General features: G+C 44.2%; 1 protein-coding gene across 1 annotated transcript in view; it reads right to left on the minus strand.

The window, feature by feature from the left end:
• Window positions 1-21,486, minus strand: part of LOC136611959 (uncharacterized) — a 67,195-nt gene that overhangs the window by 20,424 nt on the left and 25,285 nt on the right. Inside the window, exons 2-4 of the mRNA XM_066591967.1 lie at window positions 18,175-18,225; window positions 13,067-13,141; window positions 12,506-12,570 (exon numbers count right to left, since the gene is read on the minus strand). Of these exons, the coding sequence (XP_066448064.1) occupies window positions 12,506-12,570; window positions 13,067-13,141; window positions 18,175-18,211 (177 nt within the window). The 5' untranslated portion in view covers window positions 18,212-18,225. The remainder of the gene's footprint in view (window positions 1-12,505; window positions 12,571-13,066; window positions 13,142-18,174; window positions 18,226-21,486) is intronic.

Genomic DNA, 21,486 nt, shown 5'->3' on the forward strand with positions numbered 1-21,486 from the left:
TATATATATATAAACATACATATATATATATACACACATTTATATATATATATATATATATATATATACATACGTATATGGAAAGGCACAGACATGGTGTGATTAATTTGTACTTAAAACAACACCAGGACAATGCCTAAGGAATCCCAAAAGGCTTTACCTAAGAAATCCCTTTCTGCACACCGATAACACCCTGAGTCTGGCAGGATAAAACGGAACCCTCAACAGGACATGGACACAGGTAAAATCAGCTAGCAAGTTTACTTTGTTTTTTTAACTGTTTTCTTTCAACAGGTTAGATTGTACAGGGATGCAGGGCACAGCTAAAAATTGGTTTTGCTGACAGAAGCCCTATAAGGCCTATTTACACACAAAGATAATCGTTCAAAAAAATTTAAGCGATTGTTTTACATAAACTGCTAATAGACACTAATGTTCATTAGCAGTTTATCGCCTGCATTTGCACGAATTTGGAGCAGAGGTAACACACAGGCCTGGTAACTCCCTAACACCAATTTAGAGAGCATAAAACTTTCACATAAAGCTTATCAGTGGCCTTATGAAATATTTACTCCTGTACTCATCCTGTTCTGGTATTGTTTTAAGTGCAAATTAATCACACTATATCTGTGCCTTTTCATATGTATGTGTGTATATGTATATATATATATATATATATATATATATATATAACTACCCTGAGGAAGAACCCTTAAGTGCCATTTAGACACAACGATTATCGCTCAAAAATCTGAAATGCGTTTCGGCGCACACTGCGCCCTCGTCAAGCATATATTACTCACAGAAACATACTTATATACTTTTTTTTACTAATACATGGTATGTAAAGAAATAGTATATAAATGTATGTTTCTGTAAGTATTGTATGCTTGACGAGGGCGCGGTGTGCGCCGAAACGCATTGCAGACTTTCGATAGGGCAATAAATTTTGCCTTATAAGAAGCTTGCAGGCTTCTTGGTATTTTATGGTTTTGTATTTTCTCTCTCTTTTTTGTTGGCTGAATAAAAAGGCATTACATTTTGGATTGATTTCCATTGGCCTTTTATTTATGGTAAGGGACTTTCATATCAGCGCAGGTATCTTTTTTTCTTCTACATCAAAATGTTTGACTACATGAATGAGAAAAGCACTGTTTCTAATCATTTGTGGTGATCTCATACTATATACTCAGGTATACAGCATATATGTACATCCCATGACTGCCTACGCAATATTCCTGAATTATCCAGAAGTCTCTCTCTACCCCAGAGGAACAGGCAAATTTCCCACAAAGCTAGAAATATATCAATCGGGAGTAGTCACTCACTAACTGTACCTGCTGAAGAGTAGCCATCTAATGCTGAAGTCAATAAATTTCCATTGAAGGGTAATTCCCCCCCCCCCCCCCTCCCACCTTCCCTGACACACGGTGCGGGGGGGGGGGGGGGTTATTAACTTTGAAAGCCTGACTTGAGCTTAAGATGGCTACTCAATCGGATGGTTGGATGAGGAAGAGCGCAGCTGTACTCCAGCAGCTATGTCTGGGGTTTGAACAGTTAAGAAGTATATTTACTGTTAAAGTGTGGGAAGTGGATTCCTGATGATGCAGAGGAAAGAAACATTACTGTAAAATGGAATTGTGGAAGTCAAAAAGGATTATGAGAAACCATTAAATAAAAACAATTATGTGCAATCATCTCTCCATTAATATCAGTTTAGTCTGGAGACTGGTAGTTAAGCTTCCAGCCCCTACACACCCAGCACTCGAATCATAGTGACATGCCCATCACATGTAACAAAGTGCTACAACTGAAATGTATCTTTAATAGCGTTGTCCAGTAAAGTAGGAGACCAATGAGCTGTTTGGGTTACTACGTTATACATGGTCAAGCTGCGTAATATAGCTATATGAATAGAGCATTTGGATAGGTATTGTCCGGAGCAGGCAACCCATTTATGAGTATCATTTCGACCTCATGCATACAGCAGGTCCGAATTTTGGCTGTGGAATCCCGCACAGAATCCAGCCCTGATTGCAGTGGCTGACCCTGTGTTGTTCTCCTCTTCTTCATCGGTGTCCGCGTGGACCTGTCTTCTGTACTGCAGATGGTCCGCACGGCTCACCATCAGACATGCGCAGTACTGATTTTTTTTTTAAACTCCTGCTTTTTCCGTGGGATCCACAGCCCATCGGTTCCCATTGACTCTGTCCTAGGTCCAGTATTGTTCAACATTTTTATAAATGATCTTGAGGAATTGATGGGAAACTGATCAAATTTCCCAATGAAACAAAGCTAGAAGGGATAGCTAACACTAGGGAAGAGAGAGGGAGTATTCAAAAAGATCTTAAAAAAAATAAAAGCTTGAACAGTGGGCAGAGACTAACAGAATTGTATTTAACAAGGAGAAATGCAAAGTCCTACATCTGGGCAAGGAAAATAAAAAAGCACATACAGAATTGGAGGAATTGAGCTAAGCAGCAGCACATGTGAATAAGACTTGGGTATATGAATAGATCATAGACTGAACACGAGTCAACAATGTGATGCAGCAGCCAAAAAGGCAAACACAATTATGGGATGTCGAAGAGAAGCACAGAGTCTAGATCATGTAAGGTAATTATCCCCCTCTATTCTTTCTTAGTCAGATATCATCTGGAATACTGTGTACAGTTTTGGGCACCCCACTTTAAAAAAGACAAAGACAAACTGGAGCAAGTTCAGAGAAGAGTTACCAAGATGGTGAGTGGTCTGCAAATCATGTCCTATGAGTTAACGGTTAAAGGATATGGAAATGTTTAGCTTGCAAAAAAGAAGACTGAGAGGAGACTTTATAGCTGTCTACAAATATCTGAAGGGCTGTCACAGTGCATAGGGATCAGCCCTATTCTCATTTGTACAAGGAAAGACTAAAAGCAATGGGATGAAACTGAAAGGGAGGAGACACAAATTAGATGCTAGAAAAAACTTTCTGACAGTGAGGGTGGTCAATGAGTGGAACAGGTTACCACGGGAGGTTGTGAGTTCTCCTTCAATGGAAGTGTTCAAACAAAGGCTGGACAGACATCTGTCTGGGATGATTTAGTGATCCTGCACTGAGCAGGGGCTTGGACCCGATGACCCTGGAGATCCCTCCCAACTTTACCATTCTATGATTCTATCTATGATTCTATGAAGCTATTCATGTGGAATCCGCAGGAAAATGGAGCATGCTGCGGTTTTTCATCCGCGAGCGGAAGCTGGAATTGGTTTCCGTTCATGTGCATGAGGATTCTTTTTTTTATAGCATGCTATGGAGGGTCATTGCTGCAGAACCCGGATGCAAACGCCAGCCCCGGATTCCGCAGCAAAAATCCACCCATGTGCATGAGACCTCAGTCCTACTTTTTATTCAGATGTGTATACAAACACATTTCTCTGACAAAACAAGTTTTATGCTTGGTGATGTTAAGCAATTCAGGCAAGTTTTACACAGCTAAACACACATGTGCACTACACAATACCTGTTAGTGTATTTTGCAACGTTAAAAGTTATTTTTTTGGTTTTTAATTAGGGGCCCTCACATATCCAAACATAAAAAAGATCCTATACTCATGTCTACTGTCCCCCACCTGTTCATACTCAGTACGAGGTCTGTTTATGGACTGCAGGGATGAGAGGATCACACAGACTCTATTAGCTTGCATTCTTCCCAGAAAGCATCCTAATGCCATCTCTTCTTTATGTAAGCAAAATGTGATTGTTCCCAGTGATTGAAACCAAGTAATCTTGTAAATATGATATCTTTTAATAGCTAACAAAAATACATGATGTTATAGCGAGCTTTCCAACCTACCTAGGGTTCTTCCTCAGGCATAATAAAATAGATTTAAAGAGGTATGTGTATATATATATATATATATATATATATATATATATATATATACATACATACATACATACATACATACATACATACGACAAGGCAGGGACATGATGTGATTAGAGATGAGCGAGCACCAAAATGCTCAAGTGCTCGTTACTCGAGTCGAACTTCCCGCAATGCTCGAGGGTTCGTTTCGAGTAACGAACCCCATTAAAGTCAATGGGCGACCCGAGCATTTTTGTATATCGCCGATGCTCGCTAAGGTTTTCATTTGTGAAAATCTGGGAAATTCGCAAAAGTGATGGGAACGACACAGAAACGGATAGGGCAGGCGAGGGGCTACATGTTGGGCTGCATCTCAAGTTCCCAGGTCCCACTATTAAGCCACAATAGCGGCAAGAGCGCCCAACCCCCCCCCCCCCCCCCCCCGCACTGTCAGCATAAAGATCGTTCTCCTCTGGCAGAGAAGAACGATGTTAGCCCATTGAATTCAATGGAGCCGGCAATACAGCCGGCTCCATTGAAAGCAATGCGTTGCGGGCGATCGCGGGATGAATTTTCGGGAAAGGCTTAAATATATAAGCCTTTCCCTGCAATTCATCCAGAAATGTGTAAAAATAAAAAATATATATATACTCACCCGGTCTCGGCAGACGGAGTTCAGCGGCGGCCGGCGGCAGTTCTCTGAACTGCTCTCTGTAGTATTCAGCAGCCGGGGATTTAAAATCCCCGCCTGCTGAATGAGCTGCCTCTGATTGGTCACAGCCTGACCAATCAGAGGCAGGTCTCACTCACACACCCATTCATGAATTCATGAATGGGTGAGTGACTGCTGCCTCTCATTGGCTCAGCGGGACAAATCAGATTGGTACCTGCGCTGAGCCAATGAGAAGCAGTTCAGGAGAACTGCCGGCGGCTGCAGCTGAACTCCGGCTGCAGCGGAAAGGTGAGTATATATATTTTTTTTATTTTTACACATTTCAGGATGAATTGCAGGGAAGGGCTTATATATTTAACCCCTTCCCAACAATTCATCCCGAAATCGCCCGCAGCGCATTGCTTTCAATGGAGCCGGCTGTATTGCTGGCTCCATTTAATTCAATGGGCTAACATCGTTCTTCTCTGCCACAGCTGTTACAGCTGTGGCAGAGGAGAACGATCTTTATGCTCACAGTGCGGGGGGGTGGGGGGGTCTCACTCCCGCGCTTGCCGGCAGCCCATTGCTTTCAATGGAGCCGGCTGTATTGCCGGCTCCATTGAATTCAATGGTCAGTGCTCGTTTAATCGAGACGAGTACCGCGTGGTGCTCGTCTCGAGTAACGAGCATCTCGAGCACCCTAATACTCGAACGAGCATCAAGCTCGGACGAGTATGCTCGCTCATCTCTAGATGTGATTAATTTGCAATTTGTAAACATTTTTTTTTTTACAAGAACGGATGAGTAGAGAAATAGAAGATGTGAAGGTTTTATGGTCCCTGAATCAGTGTTAGGGGGTCACCAGGCCAGAGTGTTATCTGTGCTATAGATTTCTCATTTTTCTCAGTCACACATGAATTCTTTTGAAGAAGTTAGGTCTCTGTTGAAAGTGTTAAAAGTTGTTATAAGTTTGTATTCCCAAATTCTTCTATGGCTTTGTGATTTGAAATTGACGTTGATGGGTGAGTACCCACTAGCGTTTTTTTTCCGCTGCAAATTCGCAGCTTTTTTTCCCCAGATGTCTATAGGACTCTGTAATGTTAAAATCGCAATGCAGCAAAAACGCAAGTTGCCATTTTTGCTGCGTTGCAATTTTAACATTAGAAAGTTCCATAGACATCTGGGGGAAAAAATGCAGCAAATTCGCAGCAGAAAAAACTGCTAGTGGGTAGTCACCCTAATATGGTGACTTTCATGTGTTCTATGTTGTGTCCATGACTAGAAAAATGCTGGGTCACAGGTAATTCTGTCCTTCTCTCTTTAAGGCCTCATGTCCACGGGGAAAATCAGATCCGCTGCAGATTCTCCATGTAGAATCTGCAGCGGGTCCCTCCTGCCCCGCGGACATGAGCGCCGAAAATACCAATTTAAAGCATTTACCTTTCCGGCGCGGGCGACGAAGCTCTGCTCTTCCTCACGGCCGGATCTTCATTTTCGGCCGGCGGATGAATTCCTGACGCCGGCGGCACGTCGCCGGCACGTCGTCGACGTGCCGCGCGCATGCACCGGGCACATCCGCCGAGCCGAAGCAAGGGAGATGCGGCCGTGAGGAAGAGCAGAGCTTCGCGGCCCGCTGCGGGTGAGTAAATGCTTTTAATTCCTATTTTAGGTCTCCCGCGGATCCGGACGGCTTCCATAGGCTTCAATAGAAGCCCGCGGGAGCCGTCCCCGCGGGAGACCCGCATGAAAATGGAGCATGGTCCAGATTTTTTCATGCTCCATTTTTTTTTAAATGCCTTTTATTGACGATCCGCGGGTATTTATCTACCCGCGGGTGGTCAATGCATCCCTATGGGGTGCGGATCCGCATGCAGGAAATCCGCTGCGGATCCTAAATCCTATTTTCCCCGTGGACATGAGCCCTAATAGTCTGTCCATGAGATCTCATCCTCGCGTTCAGTTTTTGTCCTGTTTCTCCAACATAAAGGCCCCCAACAGAACATTTACTGCACAGGATCAGGTACACAACATCGGTTGTGGAACATGTGAATGTCCCCGGGGTCTTATAGTCGTGCTGTGTTTTGGGGATTTGTATCCTGTCCATTGACAGTACATGTGAACAGGTCTTACATAAGGTGACCAGATTTTCCCAGGGTTAATGCGAGACAGAGGGGTGTGGTCAGGGGGCGGGGCTTATCACAATATATGATTTAACCTCTGTCGTTATAAAAAGTACAGGGCTAGTTTAAAAAAGACAGGGAGCAAATTCCGCAGCATTTCTGCATCCAAAAAAACTATCAAAATACATACCATTAGTGCGGATATTGACTGGAAATTAGCTGCATTGCCGCAGCTGATTTCATACCATGTGGCACTCCCCCTCACCTGCCCCATAGGCTTCCCGCTGTTAGTTATCCCTGGCTTCTGGTAGCCTGTAGTGGCATCACCTGACCAGCGGCGTCGCACCTGACCTGGCCAACGGGAACCGAAAGCTGGAGAACGTGACAGCAAAAAGCCTACAGAGGAGTGGAGTGGGAGCGCCGCTGTGTATCTGCAGCTGATTTTTTTTTTAACTGTAATTTTTATTAGAAATTTACGAGGTTTACAATAATGCAGTAAACATAATCTGAAATGTATCGCAGTCTCATGAATACAAAATAAAAGCTGTTCACAATTATATAGATTGAAGGGAGAGAGAGAAGAAAACTCAGCAGCTGATTTTTAGTCAAAATCTGAACCAATGGTACAGCTGCGGAAATTCCGCAGCATTTCCGCCATGTGTAAACACATCCTAAGTCAGCTTGAGCTACGCTGCCACGCGCATAGCGACCTCAGTAGTAGTAGTGTCCCCTATACCAGCCCCAGCAATAATAGTTACCCCCATAGTGGCCCTAGTAGTATTAGCACTCCCCTATTCTAGCTCCAGCAATAATAATGACCCCTACAGTATCCCAGTAGTATTATCACTCCCCTATACCAGCCCCAGCAATAATAGTGACCCCCACAGTACCCCAGTAGTATTAGCATTCCCCTATACCACTCCTAGCAATAGTAGTCACCCCCCACAGTATCTCCAGCAATAATAGTGACCCCAACAGTGTTCCCCGCAATAATAGTGACACCCCAGAATAGCCCAAGCAATAATAGTGACACCCCACAGAAGCCCCAGCAATAACAGTGACCCCCCCCCCACAAAATCCCCAGCAATAATAGTGACCCCCACAGAAGCCCTAGCAATAATAGTGAGCCCCCACAGTGGCGTAGGAACCCGCCAGCATGGCTTAGCCCAAGCCTGGCTGCAAAGAGCTGCGGGAGGTAGAGCATCAGGACATCATGCAGGAGCATGGCAGACAGCAGGATCTGGAGGTGCCAGTAAGAGGAAAAGTAGAGGGGATGGTCGTCCAGAGGCCAGGCGGAAGGCTCTGACTGGCATGAAGCGGAAGCACCACATGGCCATCCAAGATCGTGGCGCCGTGTCCCTCGGACATGCACCCCAAGCCCTGGAGCTGTGGGTGGCGAGCTGAGAGCGCCAGTGGGGAAGGGGGGTCTGGATGCGGTCAGATGTTCCCCGGGAAGCATATGGGTGGGTAGTGGCTCCCTGTTTAAGTCGGCTAGAAGCAGGAGGAGCAGCTTAGTTGGGCAGACATTGGAGAGGGGGGAGTATAGGGGGGGAGGTTATGCAGAGCTCTGGGTTTGATTTCAGTACGGTAAGGCAAGGTGGTAATGGGTAGGACAGGGGGTTTATGTTGATGGAGGAAGGGGGAGCAGATTATTGCAGGATTGGAAAGGAGCTCTGGGTTATACGTGAGTAATCTTCAGCATCATCGGCCGGGAAGCAGGGCCGACAGCGAAAGTTCACAAAGTGCTTTGCGTAGGTGGGCACAGCACTCGTCAAGGCAGAGCAGACAACACACCGGAGCGGCAGTAGTTTTGTGCAGAAAAAAGAGCTTGTAGTGTCCTGTAGGTCACCAGGGGGCTTGGGTAGTCCACCTGATGTTCAAAGAGGGCTTCTGGTTTGCCTTTGACGCATTTTCAGTTTGCAGCGGTTTTGTGTTCAGCATTAAAGAAATTGGAATTGAACCCAATTTGGGACACATTCGTTCTGGATAGGAGCAGCTACAATGGTGGAGGCTTGTGGAGTGAGTGCTGAAGGGATTAAAAGGATAGGGAGATGGCATATAGGTCTTATGTGCGGCATACAGGTCTTACATGTGGACAGATTTGCTGCTTATGTGAGAGTCAGTAAATGACTTGGGTATGAACTTGTTGGATTATGTGGGATTGGGTTTTTTCCTGTTTGTTTTTTTGTTACAGGTGTTGAGGCATTGCATGTGTGGATTGTTGGACACTCCACTCCAGTCCATTGGGCTGGAAGATGGGCTGCGGTTCAGCCGGTTGGAAGGAATCTGGGCCTGGACGGAGCGATAGTGCAGTGGCATGGTATTAGAGGTTTACAGTGGTCCAGGGTGCTACATGAGGTTCAGCGGATCAGCAGATGGACCCCAAGAAGAGTGATCCTGCTTATTCATGCCAGTGGTAATGATTTAGGAAGAGTCAAGCTAGGAGACCTATTGGTGATCACAAAGCAAGATATACTGCGCTTTCATGACAGTTTTCAAGAAGTGGTGTTGGTTTGGTCCGACATTACGGCATGGTGTGTTAGGAGATCTGCAAGAAACCCGGAGGCTATTGATCGAGTCAGACAAGTTGTCAACACGAAGATTTTAAAGTTTGTTCAATCACTGGGAGGAATAGCTGTTCATCATTGGGAGCTAGAGAGTAAGGAGTGGGATATTCTGAGAAAGGATGGTGTACATGTCAATGACATTGGGTTGGGCATTTTTCTGTTGGGTTTGCAGGATAGTTTGGAGGTAGCGATAGTGCGGGTGGGAGGGGTGGAGTGCGTCATAGGGGGTATGCCACATCCTTAGTGACGTAAAATCCTTCCATGTCAGCGGTGATAATGGGACAAGGGTGGTTTGCAAGCCCGATGAGATCGGGACTTATGGACGGCTTTGTGGATTTCGAGAAAGAAGCGTGGTTTTATGAAGCATCGAAAGAGTCAAAACTTATTGAATGTTTAAATTGTTAAAAGTTAATAAAGCTGTAGCCTACTCCACTTTAACAAGCCAAAACGTTGTGGAGTCTTTAATTTAGAGTAATAAGGGGAGCAATGTAGAATAGGAAGAAGTACCTCCAGTCTCAGCAATAATAGTGATACCCCACAGTATCCGCAGCAATAATAGTGACACTCCACAGTATCCCCAGCAATAGTGACCCTCCACAGAAGCCCCAACAATAATAGTGATCCCCTGCAGTATCCCCAGCAATAATAATGACCCCCACAGTATTCCCAGCAATAATAGTGACCCCCCCCCCAAGAGAAGCTCCAGCAATAATAGTGACCCTCTCCCTCACAGCATCACAGCAATAACAGTGACTGACACAGTAGTCCCAGCAATAATAGTGACCCCCACAGTATCCCTAGCAATAATAGTGACCCCCACAGTATCCCCAGCAATAATTATGATCCCCCAGTATCACAGCAATAGCAGTGACATCCACCGTATCCCTAGCAATAATAGTGACCCACACAGAAGCCCTAGCAATAATAGTGATACCCCACAGTATCCCCAGCAATAATAGTGATCCCCCCACAGTATCCCCAGCAATAATCGTGACCCCCACAGAAGTTCCAGCAATAATAGTGACCCCCCCAACAGTATCACAGCAATAATAGTGATCCCCCTACAGTATCCGTCAGCAATAATAGTGACCCCTACAGTATCCCCAGCAATAATAGTGACCCCCGAAGAGAAGCCCCAGCAATAATAGTGACTCCCCACAGTACCACAGCAATTATAGTGACCCACACAGTATCCCCAGCAATAATAGTGACCTTCACAGAAAAACCCAACAATAATAGTGACACCCACAGTATCCCCAGCAATAATAGTGACCTCCACAGAAGCCCCAACAATAATAGTGACCCCCCCCCCAGTATCCCCAGCAATAATAGTGAACCTCAAAGAAACCCCAGCAATAGTAGTGACCCCCACTGTATCCCCAGCAATAGTAGTAATCCCCATAGAAGCCCCAGCAATAAGTGACCCCCACAGTATCCCCAGCAATAGTAGTGACCCCCACAGAAGCCCAACCATAGTAGTGACCTCCATAGTATCGCCACAAAAGTAGTGACCCCCACAGAAGCCCCAGCAATAATAGTGACCCCACCCACAGAAGCCCCACAATATTAGCACTCTCCCTAAGACCCATATACGTACCTATTTCTGGTCTTTACAGCGCCATTGCTCCTCTCAGCGCTGCTGTCGGTGGGCAGAAATGTGTGCGCCCAAAGCAGCGCCTCCTTCGTTCTCCTCTCCTTTTGCGAAACCAAAGAGGGAGGTCAGGGAAGATGGGAACGAAGATCCTGGATACACGCATGCATTGCTCGAAAATCTCTGAGGTGAAAAGTGCTGTAATCGAGCAGCTGTCTGCACCTGTGTGAGCAGTCCCATTGCAAAAAAATAGGAGCGTTGTACCGCGATTAGCGCTGAAACCGCCTCACTAATCGCTGTAAAAAGTGCCTATGTGAGGGGGTGCCTTATCGATTTCCCATTGAAATTGCACAGCTAATTGCACAACTTCATTGCACAAAAATAGAACATGTCACTTTTTTTTGTGTGAAGCTGTGCTTACTGCATAGGGCAGCGATTGTGCACTGCACATGATAGCGTGTCTCACGCACGCTATCATTCGCAGTGTGACTTTTTTTTTCCTGCTCTGTCTCTGGGCTTAAAAAGACAGAGCGTTGTTGCGCCTTAACAAGGTAAAAAACTTTTTTTTCCCCCTTTCAAACACTGCATGAGGAGGTCCTGCCCTATCTTTCTAGCATGTAGTATTAAACAATCTTCAGTTTTTGGTGGTTAGCAGCCATTCCCTGGAGCATACTGTTGCATATTCTGATAAACAGTCATTACAGTCCCTGGTTCGTGGTGCTAAGGCCGCCTGCAGACGGCTGGGTCGGATCTCGCAGCGGGATGCGGTCCCGTGCCCCTGAAGAAACCTGCGGCTTACCTGCTCTCGGCATCTCCTCTCTGCGCTGTGTGCTGGCTGCCACTCAGCCGGCACATGCACAGAGCAGAGCCGGACCGTCACTACTGAAGTAAATAGAACATATTGCAATTTGTTTTCTGTGCGTGTTTTCACGCGGACAAATCGCGGCTGTGTGCAGGGGGCCTAAGTTGTAAGGTATATACATAGCACATGCCATGTAATTACAGGGAAAGACTAATACCCCTGACTAATTTTCACTTACAGATGCTCGCTCAAAAGTCGCTGAAACGACAGTTTGAGTGACAGTTTTGAGTGATGATCTTTGCATAATTGCAAATTAGCTACTATACAGGCGCAGCAGGACATTGCCGCTATCTCTCACCGTACACTACAGCTGTTTTGCATAAGAAAAAAGCTGTAGTGTTATCTGCGCTTACAGTCTGTGCCCCACTGTGAATTCACAGCAGGACACAGGCACAGAGAATCTTATCAGTGCAGCCGGCTGATAGCAGCCTGTTCTGCTGATAACAGCTGATAGCTCAATTCTAGCAAGCTAGAATTCAGCAATCAACGACTCGTGCACAAATACTGCACGATGTCCCTGCATTTAGACAGAACGAGAATCGGTCAAAAGATTCTTTTGAGTGAATTTTGAGCGATTCTCATTGTGTCTAAATCAGTCTATTTCCAGGATATCTACATACAGAAACACTTAATTCCAACATAACATGCACTGACAACTGGCTATTATACTGTAGCCAGAAGTGCTGCCTATAACATCTATATTACATATATGCACAGCAGCTTCCTCATGTTAACTCTATGCAATTGTATTCAATTGTATTGTCCAGTGATAGAAGCTCTTGGGAGTTGTGACCAATGACCTTCTAACTGAAATTCAGTATTTCCTTCAGTTTTCTTACAACATAGTGATTAAGACACTCACTGAATCTGATGGTATAGTGGGAACAGTATCGTCTGGCCCAGCAGTGTTTGTCATGGGTGAACCACCTATAAAACAAAGAAGATAGATGTGAAATACATATCAACTTTTCTGTTGCCATATGTAGTGGCCAGAGTTCTGTTACTGAGGGCTAACAGACAGGCAAATATGTTCGCTGCTATAGAGCATATTAGCGCATGCATCAGTCTTTTTTTTTTTTACTATCCAAACTCCCTGCTATTCTGCACAAGTTTCAATAAAAAAAGCAGGAAGAAAGCTCCTGCCCAATCTTTCTAGCAAGTAGAACAATCACGTGCGAGAAAGATAGGGCAAGTCCTATCTTTTCTCGCATGTATTAACGTGCAAGAATCCCAATAGTGAAAACTAAACCATTGAAATCAATGGTTGTGTTTCGTCCAGTTTTGCCGCCATGAGTTCACAGTGGCAAAACAGGAGAAAAACACGTCCTTGTGTTTAAGCCCTGACTGTCACATAGTTTGTGCAAAATATACATCTATTCTTAATATTACATTTTAATAGAAAATTGCACCCTTGTAGGTATACCTGCCGTGTATGTTGGAACAATACCAGCTTCCTGACCAAAGGATACTGAAATCCCTATGCAAAGGAGAAGGCACACTGAAAAAAAAATAGAACTTACATTAGTTGACATGTATTCAACATGGGGGGGAAATCTTCTAGTTAGTACAAGATCCATTTTTTTAGAAAATTAATAACTTAAGAATTTGTATTGTTGAAAAACAATATTTCTCTAGTGCAACCTAGAGGTAGCTACCTTGTAAACCAATGTCTAACCATTTAAAGCAAAATTGTCTTTTCCAGTGACTTTTGGGAATAAGCTGTCCTGTGTACTTGAGCAATAACATTACTTTTGACAATTATTTGACTTGTGTATGAAATTTTCATCAAATTTTTCATCTGCAGAATCCACTTTTAATTTTTAGTTTTCCCTCAGCTTGTGGGTGGAGACTATCTGCTATGATGTCTTCCAGGCATAATACACACATACAAGAGGATGCTGCTTCCCTAACTCTCTGTAGCAGCAGCTGCTTGAAGACAAACAGTAGTACAGAGCAGTGCAATTGTGGTTTCAAAGTGTTTGATACTACGCTGCATAAAAGGTATATATATAAAACGAGAATGCTTGGTCTGGGTGAGAATGTGTGTAAGTGGGTAAGTAACTGGCTCAGTGATAGAAAGCAGAGGGTGGTTATTAATGGTACATACTCTGATTGGGTCACCGATAATAGTGGGGTATCACAGGGGACGGTATTGGGCTCTATTCTTTTTTTTAATATATTTATTAATGACCTGGTAGAAGGATTGTGCAGTAAAATATCAATATTTGCAGATGATATAAAACTATGTAAAGATATTAAAACAAGAGGGGACACAAGGAGGTTGCAAGAAGTTCTGTATAAGTTGGCGGCTTGGCCAGAAAAATGGGAAATGAGATTTAACACTGATAAATGTAAAGTTATGCACATGGGCAGGGAATACATGTCACCATTACACGCTAAATGGGAAACCACTGGGGAACACTGATGTGGTAAAGGACTTGGGGATTTTAGTTAACTGTAAGCTTAACCAGAGCAACCAGTGTCAGGCAGCTGCTGCCAAGGCAAATAGGATCATGGGGGCATCAAAAGAGGTCTAGGGGCACATGACGAGAACATTATTCTTCTTCTTTACAAGTCACTGGTCAGACCACACATGGATTATATTATACAGTTTTGAGCACCAGTACTCAAGAGTACAAAGGCGGGCAACTAAAGTAATAAACAGAATGGGTGGACTACAATACCCAGAGAGATTTTCAAAATTGGGATTATTTAGTTTAGAAAAAAGACAGGTGATGGGTGACCTAATAACTATGTATAATATATCAGGGGACAATACAGAGATCTCCTCCATCATCTATTTATACCCAGGACTGTGACTGTAACAAGGGGGCGCCCTCTACATCTGGATGAAAGAAGGTTTCTACACCAACATAGAAGGGGGTTCTTCACACGAATGCACCAACATTCTTCAGTGCCATTGCATAGAACCCCATACTCTGAAACACTGCAGGATTTCAGAGAAAACATAATTTAAAAAGAAGTTGGGAAGAGGGTAAAGAGTCATCAGGGCAGCTCTCCACAGTATTCCTGCTTTCAAAAAATCATAACTTTTTATTTTAATACACTAAAATTTTTATTTTTATGGCACACTGCGGTAAAAATGACATGATGATTCTATTCCGTGGGTAAGTACAACTATGAAGATGCCATATTTATGTACTGGGTCTTTTTGCTGTCTGTACTTTAAAAAATATCTATAAAGAAAACAATTTTCTGTCGGCATATTCTGACCGTTATAGTTTTTTTAAATGTTTCTGTTGATGCAGCTTTTTGAGGGCTTATTTTTTACAGGACAACCTCTGGTTTCTATTGATACTATTATGCGGTTAACTTTTTGATTGGTATTAAGCTTTCTCTTGGAGATGTGGTGACATCTTTTCTGATGATAGTCACTGTGCGGGATAAATAACGCCGTATTTTAATAAATCAGACTTTTACAGATGAATCAATACCAAATATCCTTTTATTTGGTTTCATGTTTTTTTTTAACTATGAATATGAGAAAGGGAGAGATTTTGAATTTTTGATATTCTTCATTTTTTAGAATAATACCTTTTTTTCACTTTTTTTCAGTATAAGGTTTCCTTATAGTTTATTTATTCCCCCTGAGGAAGAGACAAAACGCGTGTTGGGACGCACCTGTGTAATATCATATGGGTGAGATGTGCTGCATATTTCCTGTTATATGACTTTCTTAGCCAATGCTGCTTTATATATTGGAATATTTTGGTTGGGCTTTGTATTATAGGTAGCAATGATTATCGTATCCACCACTTATTTAACCCTTTGTGGCCTTTGTAATGACTGGATGGTTGATAGTGGAATGTGGTACTGCGGGCTCCCTTTTTTTGCTGCACGTACTGACACTTTATGTATGACATGGAGAAGCGGCAAGGCATGGTGCAATATTCACTCTCCTTTTATCTTCCCCTATTTTTGCTTGTATTTGATATGTATGGCCTATATATATGGCCATCTATAATGGAATAATGAACAGTAATATCCCTCATTGCTGACCATTTCTAGTAGGTACAAACCACAGCATGCTGAAAAAAACCAACAAGACCTACCATTTTGCTCTTCTCCAATCATCAAGTCATCACAATTTGGCTCTTGTCATAGTCACTTAGATCCGTAAAGTATGTTCACAAGTTGCAACTGTCACAGAATGTTCTACGCAGATTCCGCTTCTAGCACTGCAGCAAAACTTTGTGGCTATTCAGCTGTAGATTTTGCTGTGGATCTGCACACAGTTTTAACCCTGTCAATGGACAAAATCCGTGTACAGAATATCCGATGCCGCACAAATCATCGTCAAAAATAGACATGCCCATTCCTAATCCGGATCTACTCGGAAGCGCGTTGGGTTTTCCACACGTACTTTGCCCATTGAATGAAAAGGGAATCAGATCTGCAATTCAGTGAACACCGATATATATATACATACACAAGGGCGGACCCAAGGGAAACTAGCATTTTCTTCTTGTGTTAGTAGTACAGGCTTCTTCTACTAGATGAATGTCTGCAGAACCTTTCTGAGGTGGTACGCCAGCCAACATTATTAGGAAAGGTTGCGTTCGGCTGCAGTGATTTTTTTTCAACAAGTTGTTCAGTTTTTCACCTGTTTTGTGATGGCTGATGCATACTAACAACCATTGAACAATGCTCATTTGTTTCTTTGGTGTGAGAGGGATAGTGCACTCACACTTTGTAACACAGAGTCAAACAGTCAACCAAAGTTTTTATTCAGTTATATAACATATGCAGTATATAATGATATATTTACAATAGCAGAGTGGCAGCATGACCTGCCTTGTTCCTTCAGACAATGGCTGAAGGAGTAATAATGATTATTGGCAATGCCAAGACTAAAGGCTATACATCTTAGAAGGAAAAGTTATGTAACTTTCTTATTTCTTAATACACCTGACAAAGCTCAATACCTCACTATTTCTAAGATTTGTACTTCCTGTCTATAGCAATATTCTTGTTTATAATGAGATGCTAAATATTCCTGAATTAAAACAACCTTTCAGGCCTGGATAAACAAAGATGGCTGCACCAGCTTCTCTGAGTACGGCCGCCTGCAGACGGGCGGGTCGGATCCGGCAGCGAGAATTCTCGCCGTGGGACCAGACCCGAGCGCCTGCAGGGAGGAGCTTTTACTCACCCGCGCCCGGCGGCCTCGGCTCTTTCATGTGCCGGCTGCCGGGCAGACGGCGCATGCGCAGACCGGAGCCAGCGGACGGGTGAGTGACGTTTCTGTGCGGGGCTCTGCGAGCCCCGCACAGAAATAGGACATGCCGTGGTTTGTTCGCCACACGACATTTCGTGCGGCCAAACCGCGGCCGTCTGCATAGGAGTGCGTATTGTAGTGCACTCCTATGCAGGCTTTTAGTGGTGGAAATCCCGTGGGAAATCCCGCCGCGGGATTTCCGCCCGTCTGCAGGCGGCCTACCTGATGCACACTGTGTATTATTATGCATCATTAGTATTAGACATTACACACTACTTTGATTAACCAGTGTTGTCCACATGAGCAGCCCTGGCTGGTCAGAGCAGCAAGTAGTGTCTTAGACTACCAATGCATACCAAGTGGTATGGCCATCTTTGTTTGTCCAGCCCAGAGGGTCGCTTTAGGGCCCTCTTGCACAGGCTGACAATCAGGCATAAATGTTCATATAAAAACTCATTTGATAGTTGACCAATGGAAAGCAGTAGCTGATAGGCTGATGAACTTGCAAGCACCCATTTGTTGTTGGCAGCTGGACATCTTCCTGGATGATCATTCCACCTGATAACATGCTCTCTGTCCTCTTGATTGCAATACTTGCTAGCTGCAATCAATCGCCTCCTGCGGTCACACTGATTCCACCACTTTTCTGCTCAATTTGACCATTGTCTGTGTATAGCATCCCATGCTCTCCACCCCGCCATACCGTGCACATCTCCAGCCCCTTTACCTTCTGTATCACCCCATTATTTGTAGTATGTAAGCTCCTTGGAGCAGGACCCTCACCCCTACTGTTTCAGTCAATTGATTACTTCATGTAACCGTGGCTTTGTTTCTGTTCCCCCTGTTTTGTCAACAGGGGCACCAACAGATAGGAATGAGAATGCTATAAGTAACCAACATTGGCTGGTTCCACTAATTGTTGCGAATGGCACACCGCAACAGTGGGATGAATGATCAAATTGCTCCATTCTGAACAGTCCAAATTGGTCAATATAAAGGCCAGTTAGATGAGCGTCAATGTTGTTATTCTTTGCTCATCTACGGGAGCAAATAGTTTGATCTGTTCACAAGTGAGCATTTGTGTTTGTGGTCTACACACTTCCCTTTGAGCTAGGTAGCAAGAAAGCTCTGAAACGTCTTGACCTCCAGACTGATGGCTTTTATCTACACTCACTACAAACAAGCTGAATAGCCATAGTGATTATTGATAGAGCCTGCTGTATAGATGCAGAATTTACACAAGGATCTAATATTAATTTATACTTGTAAAAATATACAGTGCGGAAGCTCACCTTGAAACAGGTGGATCTGGCTGCTTTTACGGTCCATTGTTGTAGAGGAGACTGTAAAAAACAAGATAGATAGCTATAAATATATTTTACTCACCATATATTAAAGACTATGGACATATTTGAACCCATTTATTGTATTGTTTTGCATATGCTTTCAAACACAAAACAATGCAGCAATAAGGCATTTGGAGTCAACCCCCTAAAATTCTCTGCTATCCGATTAACTCTAAAAATATACATCACCATCCCCGTTGTACTGCAGTCCTTTTGGAGGGATTCTCCCCCAGTCCACGTTGGTCATTGTCCTTCTAGTGTGCTCACACTAAAACACTGGATGCTTGTCTCACATGTCTAGCACCTTGATCTGTATCAGACTCCCTCTCTTTTCACGCAGTGTGTCATGTTCGGCTTCCAGATCATCTGTACCCCATCAGTGTTGCTCAGGCTTCTCCCCAGTGACTGTCCCCTAGAATGGGGATACGGTCATGGTTTACAGCTCACACTGCCTCTCTCCACCATACCTCTGCTCTAGCCACTTTTGAACATGATGTCGTCTTCACCGCTTTCCTTAAGGTGCGACCTTTGTGACTTTTAAGAGACTCTCAGGGCTGCTCTGCTGTCTGTGTTGAGTCTGCTGCCTGGCCCACTGTGTTGACGTGCAGCAACTTTCATATGGCGCCAGGGGTGCCGAGAACATTTTCAGGAGAGGCGAGACTTGGCCCTTTTTCATTTCCCTACCAAGGGGCTCAATCTTCAGGGCATAGATATGCTGGTTGCGGAGCCTTCTAAACCTGGTGTTTCCAGTGCCTGTATGCTCTCTCCAGCTGCCTTGTTGCTCAGGGGGGTAGGCCTTACCTAGTGCTCGGAGCATCCCGTCATTCTCTCTGCCTGTCTCCCCTTCCATGTCCCCAGCAGAGAGCAGGGCTTAGTGGCAGCAGTGTGGAAGTGGCAGAGTCATCATAGTAAAAAAGGGGGTGGGGCACCGCTCACTCCTTTTATGTAATAAAGGAGCTCAGGTCGAGTTTGCACTGTTATGCTTCCTATAGTTTTGCAATTTGGATCGTATAAGGGCGACCTTTACTGACCGTTATGCATTACTGCAAATTATGTATTTCTCTATGGAATGTTGTATGTGACTTCCCATTGGCTGCAGAAATCAGGCGGGGGATCTGGAAGACTTGAGATCATAGAGAGCTGTAAGTTGGAGAGCAATCCCAGTATTGACCCTTAGGGTGAGTACCCACTACAGTTTTTTTCCACTGCGAAATTCACTGCGTTTTTTTTTTCTGCAGGGGTCTATGGGACTTGTAATGTTAAAATCGCGATCGTGCAAAATCGCAATTTACCGCGATCGCGATTTTAACATTACAAGTCCCATAGACCCCTGCAGAAAAAAAACGCTGCGAATTTCTCAGTGAGAAAAAACTGTTGTGGGTAGTCACCCTTAAGAGAGATTGCATTCTGGGGTGAGAGCTGCCAAAGGATTGAGGAGTCGGCTTGGGAAGCCATGTGAGACGTGTCCTGGAGAATCTGCGCCTGTTAAAGAGGGACAGCTGCACAAGAAATCAGGCAGCCAATGGTTGAGAAGCGCATCTCCATAACGTGCCAGAACCGACGTCGCTAAGAGAACAAAACTGCAGGCACTACAGCCAGAGAGACGGCTACAAAGGATTCCCATTGTCCTGCAGCTCTGCAAATTGGGGTACCCCCAACAGACATACAAAGAAGTGTCACCTACATTAAAGTACCAAACATGCTGGTGTGACATCCTGTTAGAGATGCCAAAACCTGTCTCGCCCCTCCTGTAAAGGGAATATATAGTTACAGGGAGGCCATGGCAGGTTCTGCAACACCCAGGTGGGGGATGTTGCAGGGCAATGGCTCACTACTCACGCATACTGCTGGAGTTGGGAGGGTGTAGTACATGGACCTGTCACAGTGGCACTTATCAACTCCTGGTCCCGAAGGATAGGGCCAATAGTCCTCAGGATGAGGATAGTAGTTGTTGTCAAGTTCGTGACACCACCATTCCCACACCAGCATTCATACACGGCGGATTAATAAACACTGGATAAGTGTATCGTACCTCGGGTCCTCAGGAACGGTTGTGGCCTGGTAAAACTTTACTTGAATTAACAAGCAATTACAGGTATCATTCACTTGTAGAAAATTACAGGCAGAAGCTCAGAGGTTGGGAGGTAAAGAAATACAGAAACAGTACGGCCCTATAGTCCACGTTATCCACATGTCACTGGTCCTGGAATTAAGTATACTCCAGAGGAGATAAAAAGACAAGAATCACTCCACATACTCTCTGGCAGACAAAATTACTTAAGAAGAACATTCTCTGCGTGGGTGTCACAATCACGTACCTCTGTGTGGTGATCCTAATGGTGGACGGCCACACAGGAAAAATTAATGCCTGAGCCAGGGCAGATCCCGCGGGAGCTGGGAAAAAGACAGGCACCACAATCGTGAGTTTAATTTGTCTGTGCACCATCAAAAGTCAGTGTGTGTCACCAGAGAGCCTGCACTGTTCCCTCCATTTCTCCAAAAATAATCTCCCAGCACAGTGCCCACTTAACTTCGCCTGGCAGCCTCATTCTTCAGGAAAGAATTAAGGAATGAATGTATGATATTTAATCTACGCAAGAATTTGATGGAGAATTTACTGCCTGTAATTGGATTGAATGTTGTATTTAGTTTGCAAGTCCAAGTAAACTGTGTGCCTTCGGTTTTACTGATATTTCCATGGACTTGTCTTATTATTTTGTCTTCACAAAGACACCCTCATTCAAAGGCACTGGTGTCACACCAAACTTACATTAATCACTATGTACTCTCACCAAGAATCCCTTATGCAACCCCACCTACTGCACAAGGCACCATTTTAGGCAGAGTAGCAACCACCATGACAAGGTCAGAGTTAGCGTACCCACTCGGGCTACTCCTGACGACTTCTGCTCGCTGCAGACACAATGAGGTCATTTGATCGCACCAAGCTGGGTTATGTTCCCAATGCTTTGTAGGTCACAGATGAGAGTGTATAGTGAGGCATTCTTCCTGCTCCGCTATAATATGGGACTGTTTCTGTTTCCTCAGGAAGCAGGGATTTAGTTGGAAGGAGCACAAGAGATTGGTTATAACCATGTAAGCCACCTCCCCTTGTGTACACACCTTGTATGATGGCAAAAATAGCATGTTAGTTAAATGGCTGTGTTCACACACAGTGGGTTATTTCCCCATACATCACAGTTATTGTTAGCTTTTCCTGTGTTGTTACGGACAGGCTGATAATGGTTATATGCATTA

Source organism: Eleutherodactylus coqui, chromosome 1 (assembly GCF_035609145.1).
Source record: "Eleutherodactylus coqui strain aEleCoq1 chromosome 1, aEleCoq1.hap1, whole genome shotgun sequence".
NCBI classification, from domain to species: Eukaryota; Metazoa; Chordata; class Amphibia; order Anura; family Eleutherodactylidae; genus Eleutherodactylus; species Eleutherodactylus coqui.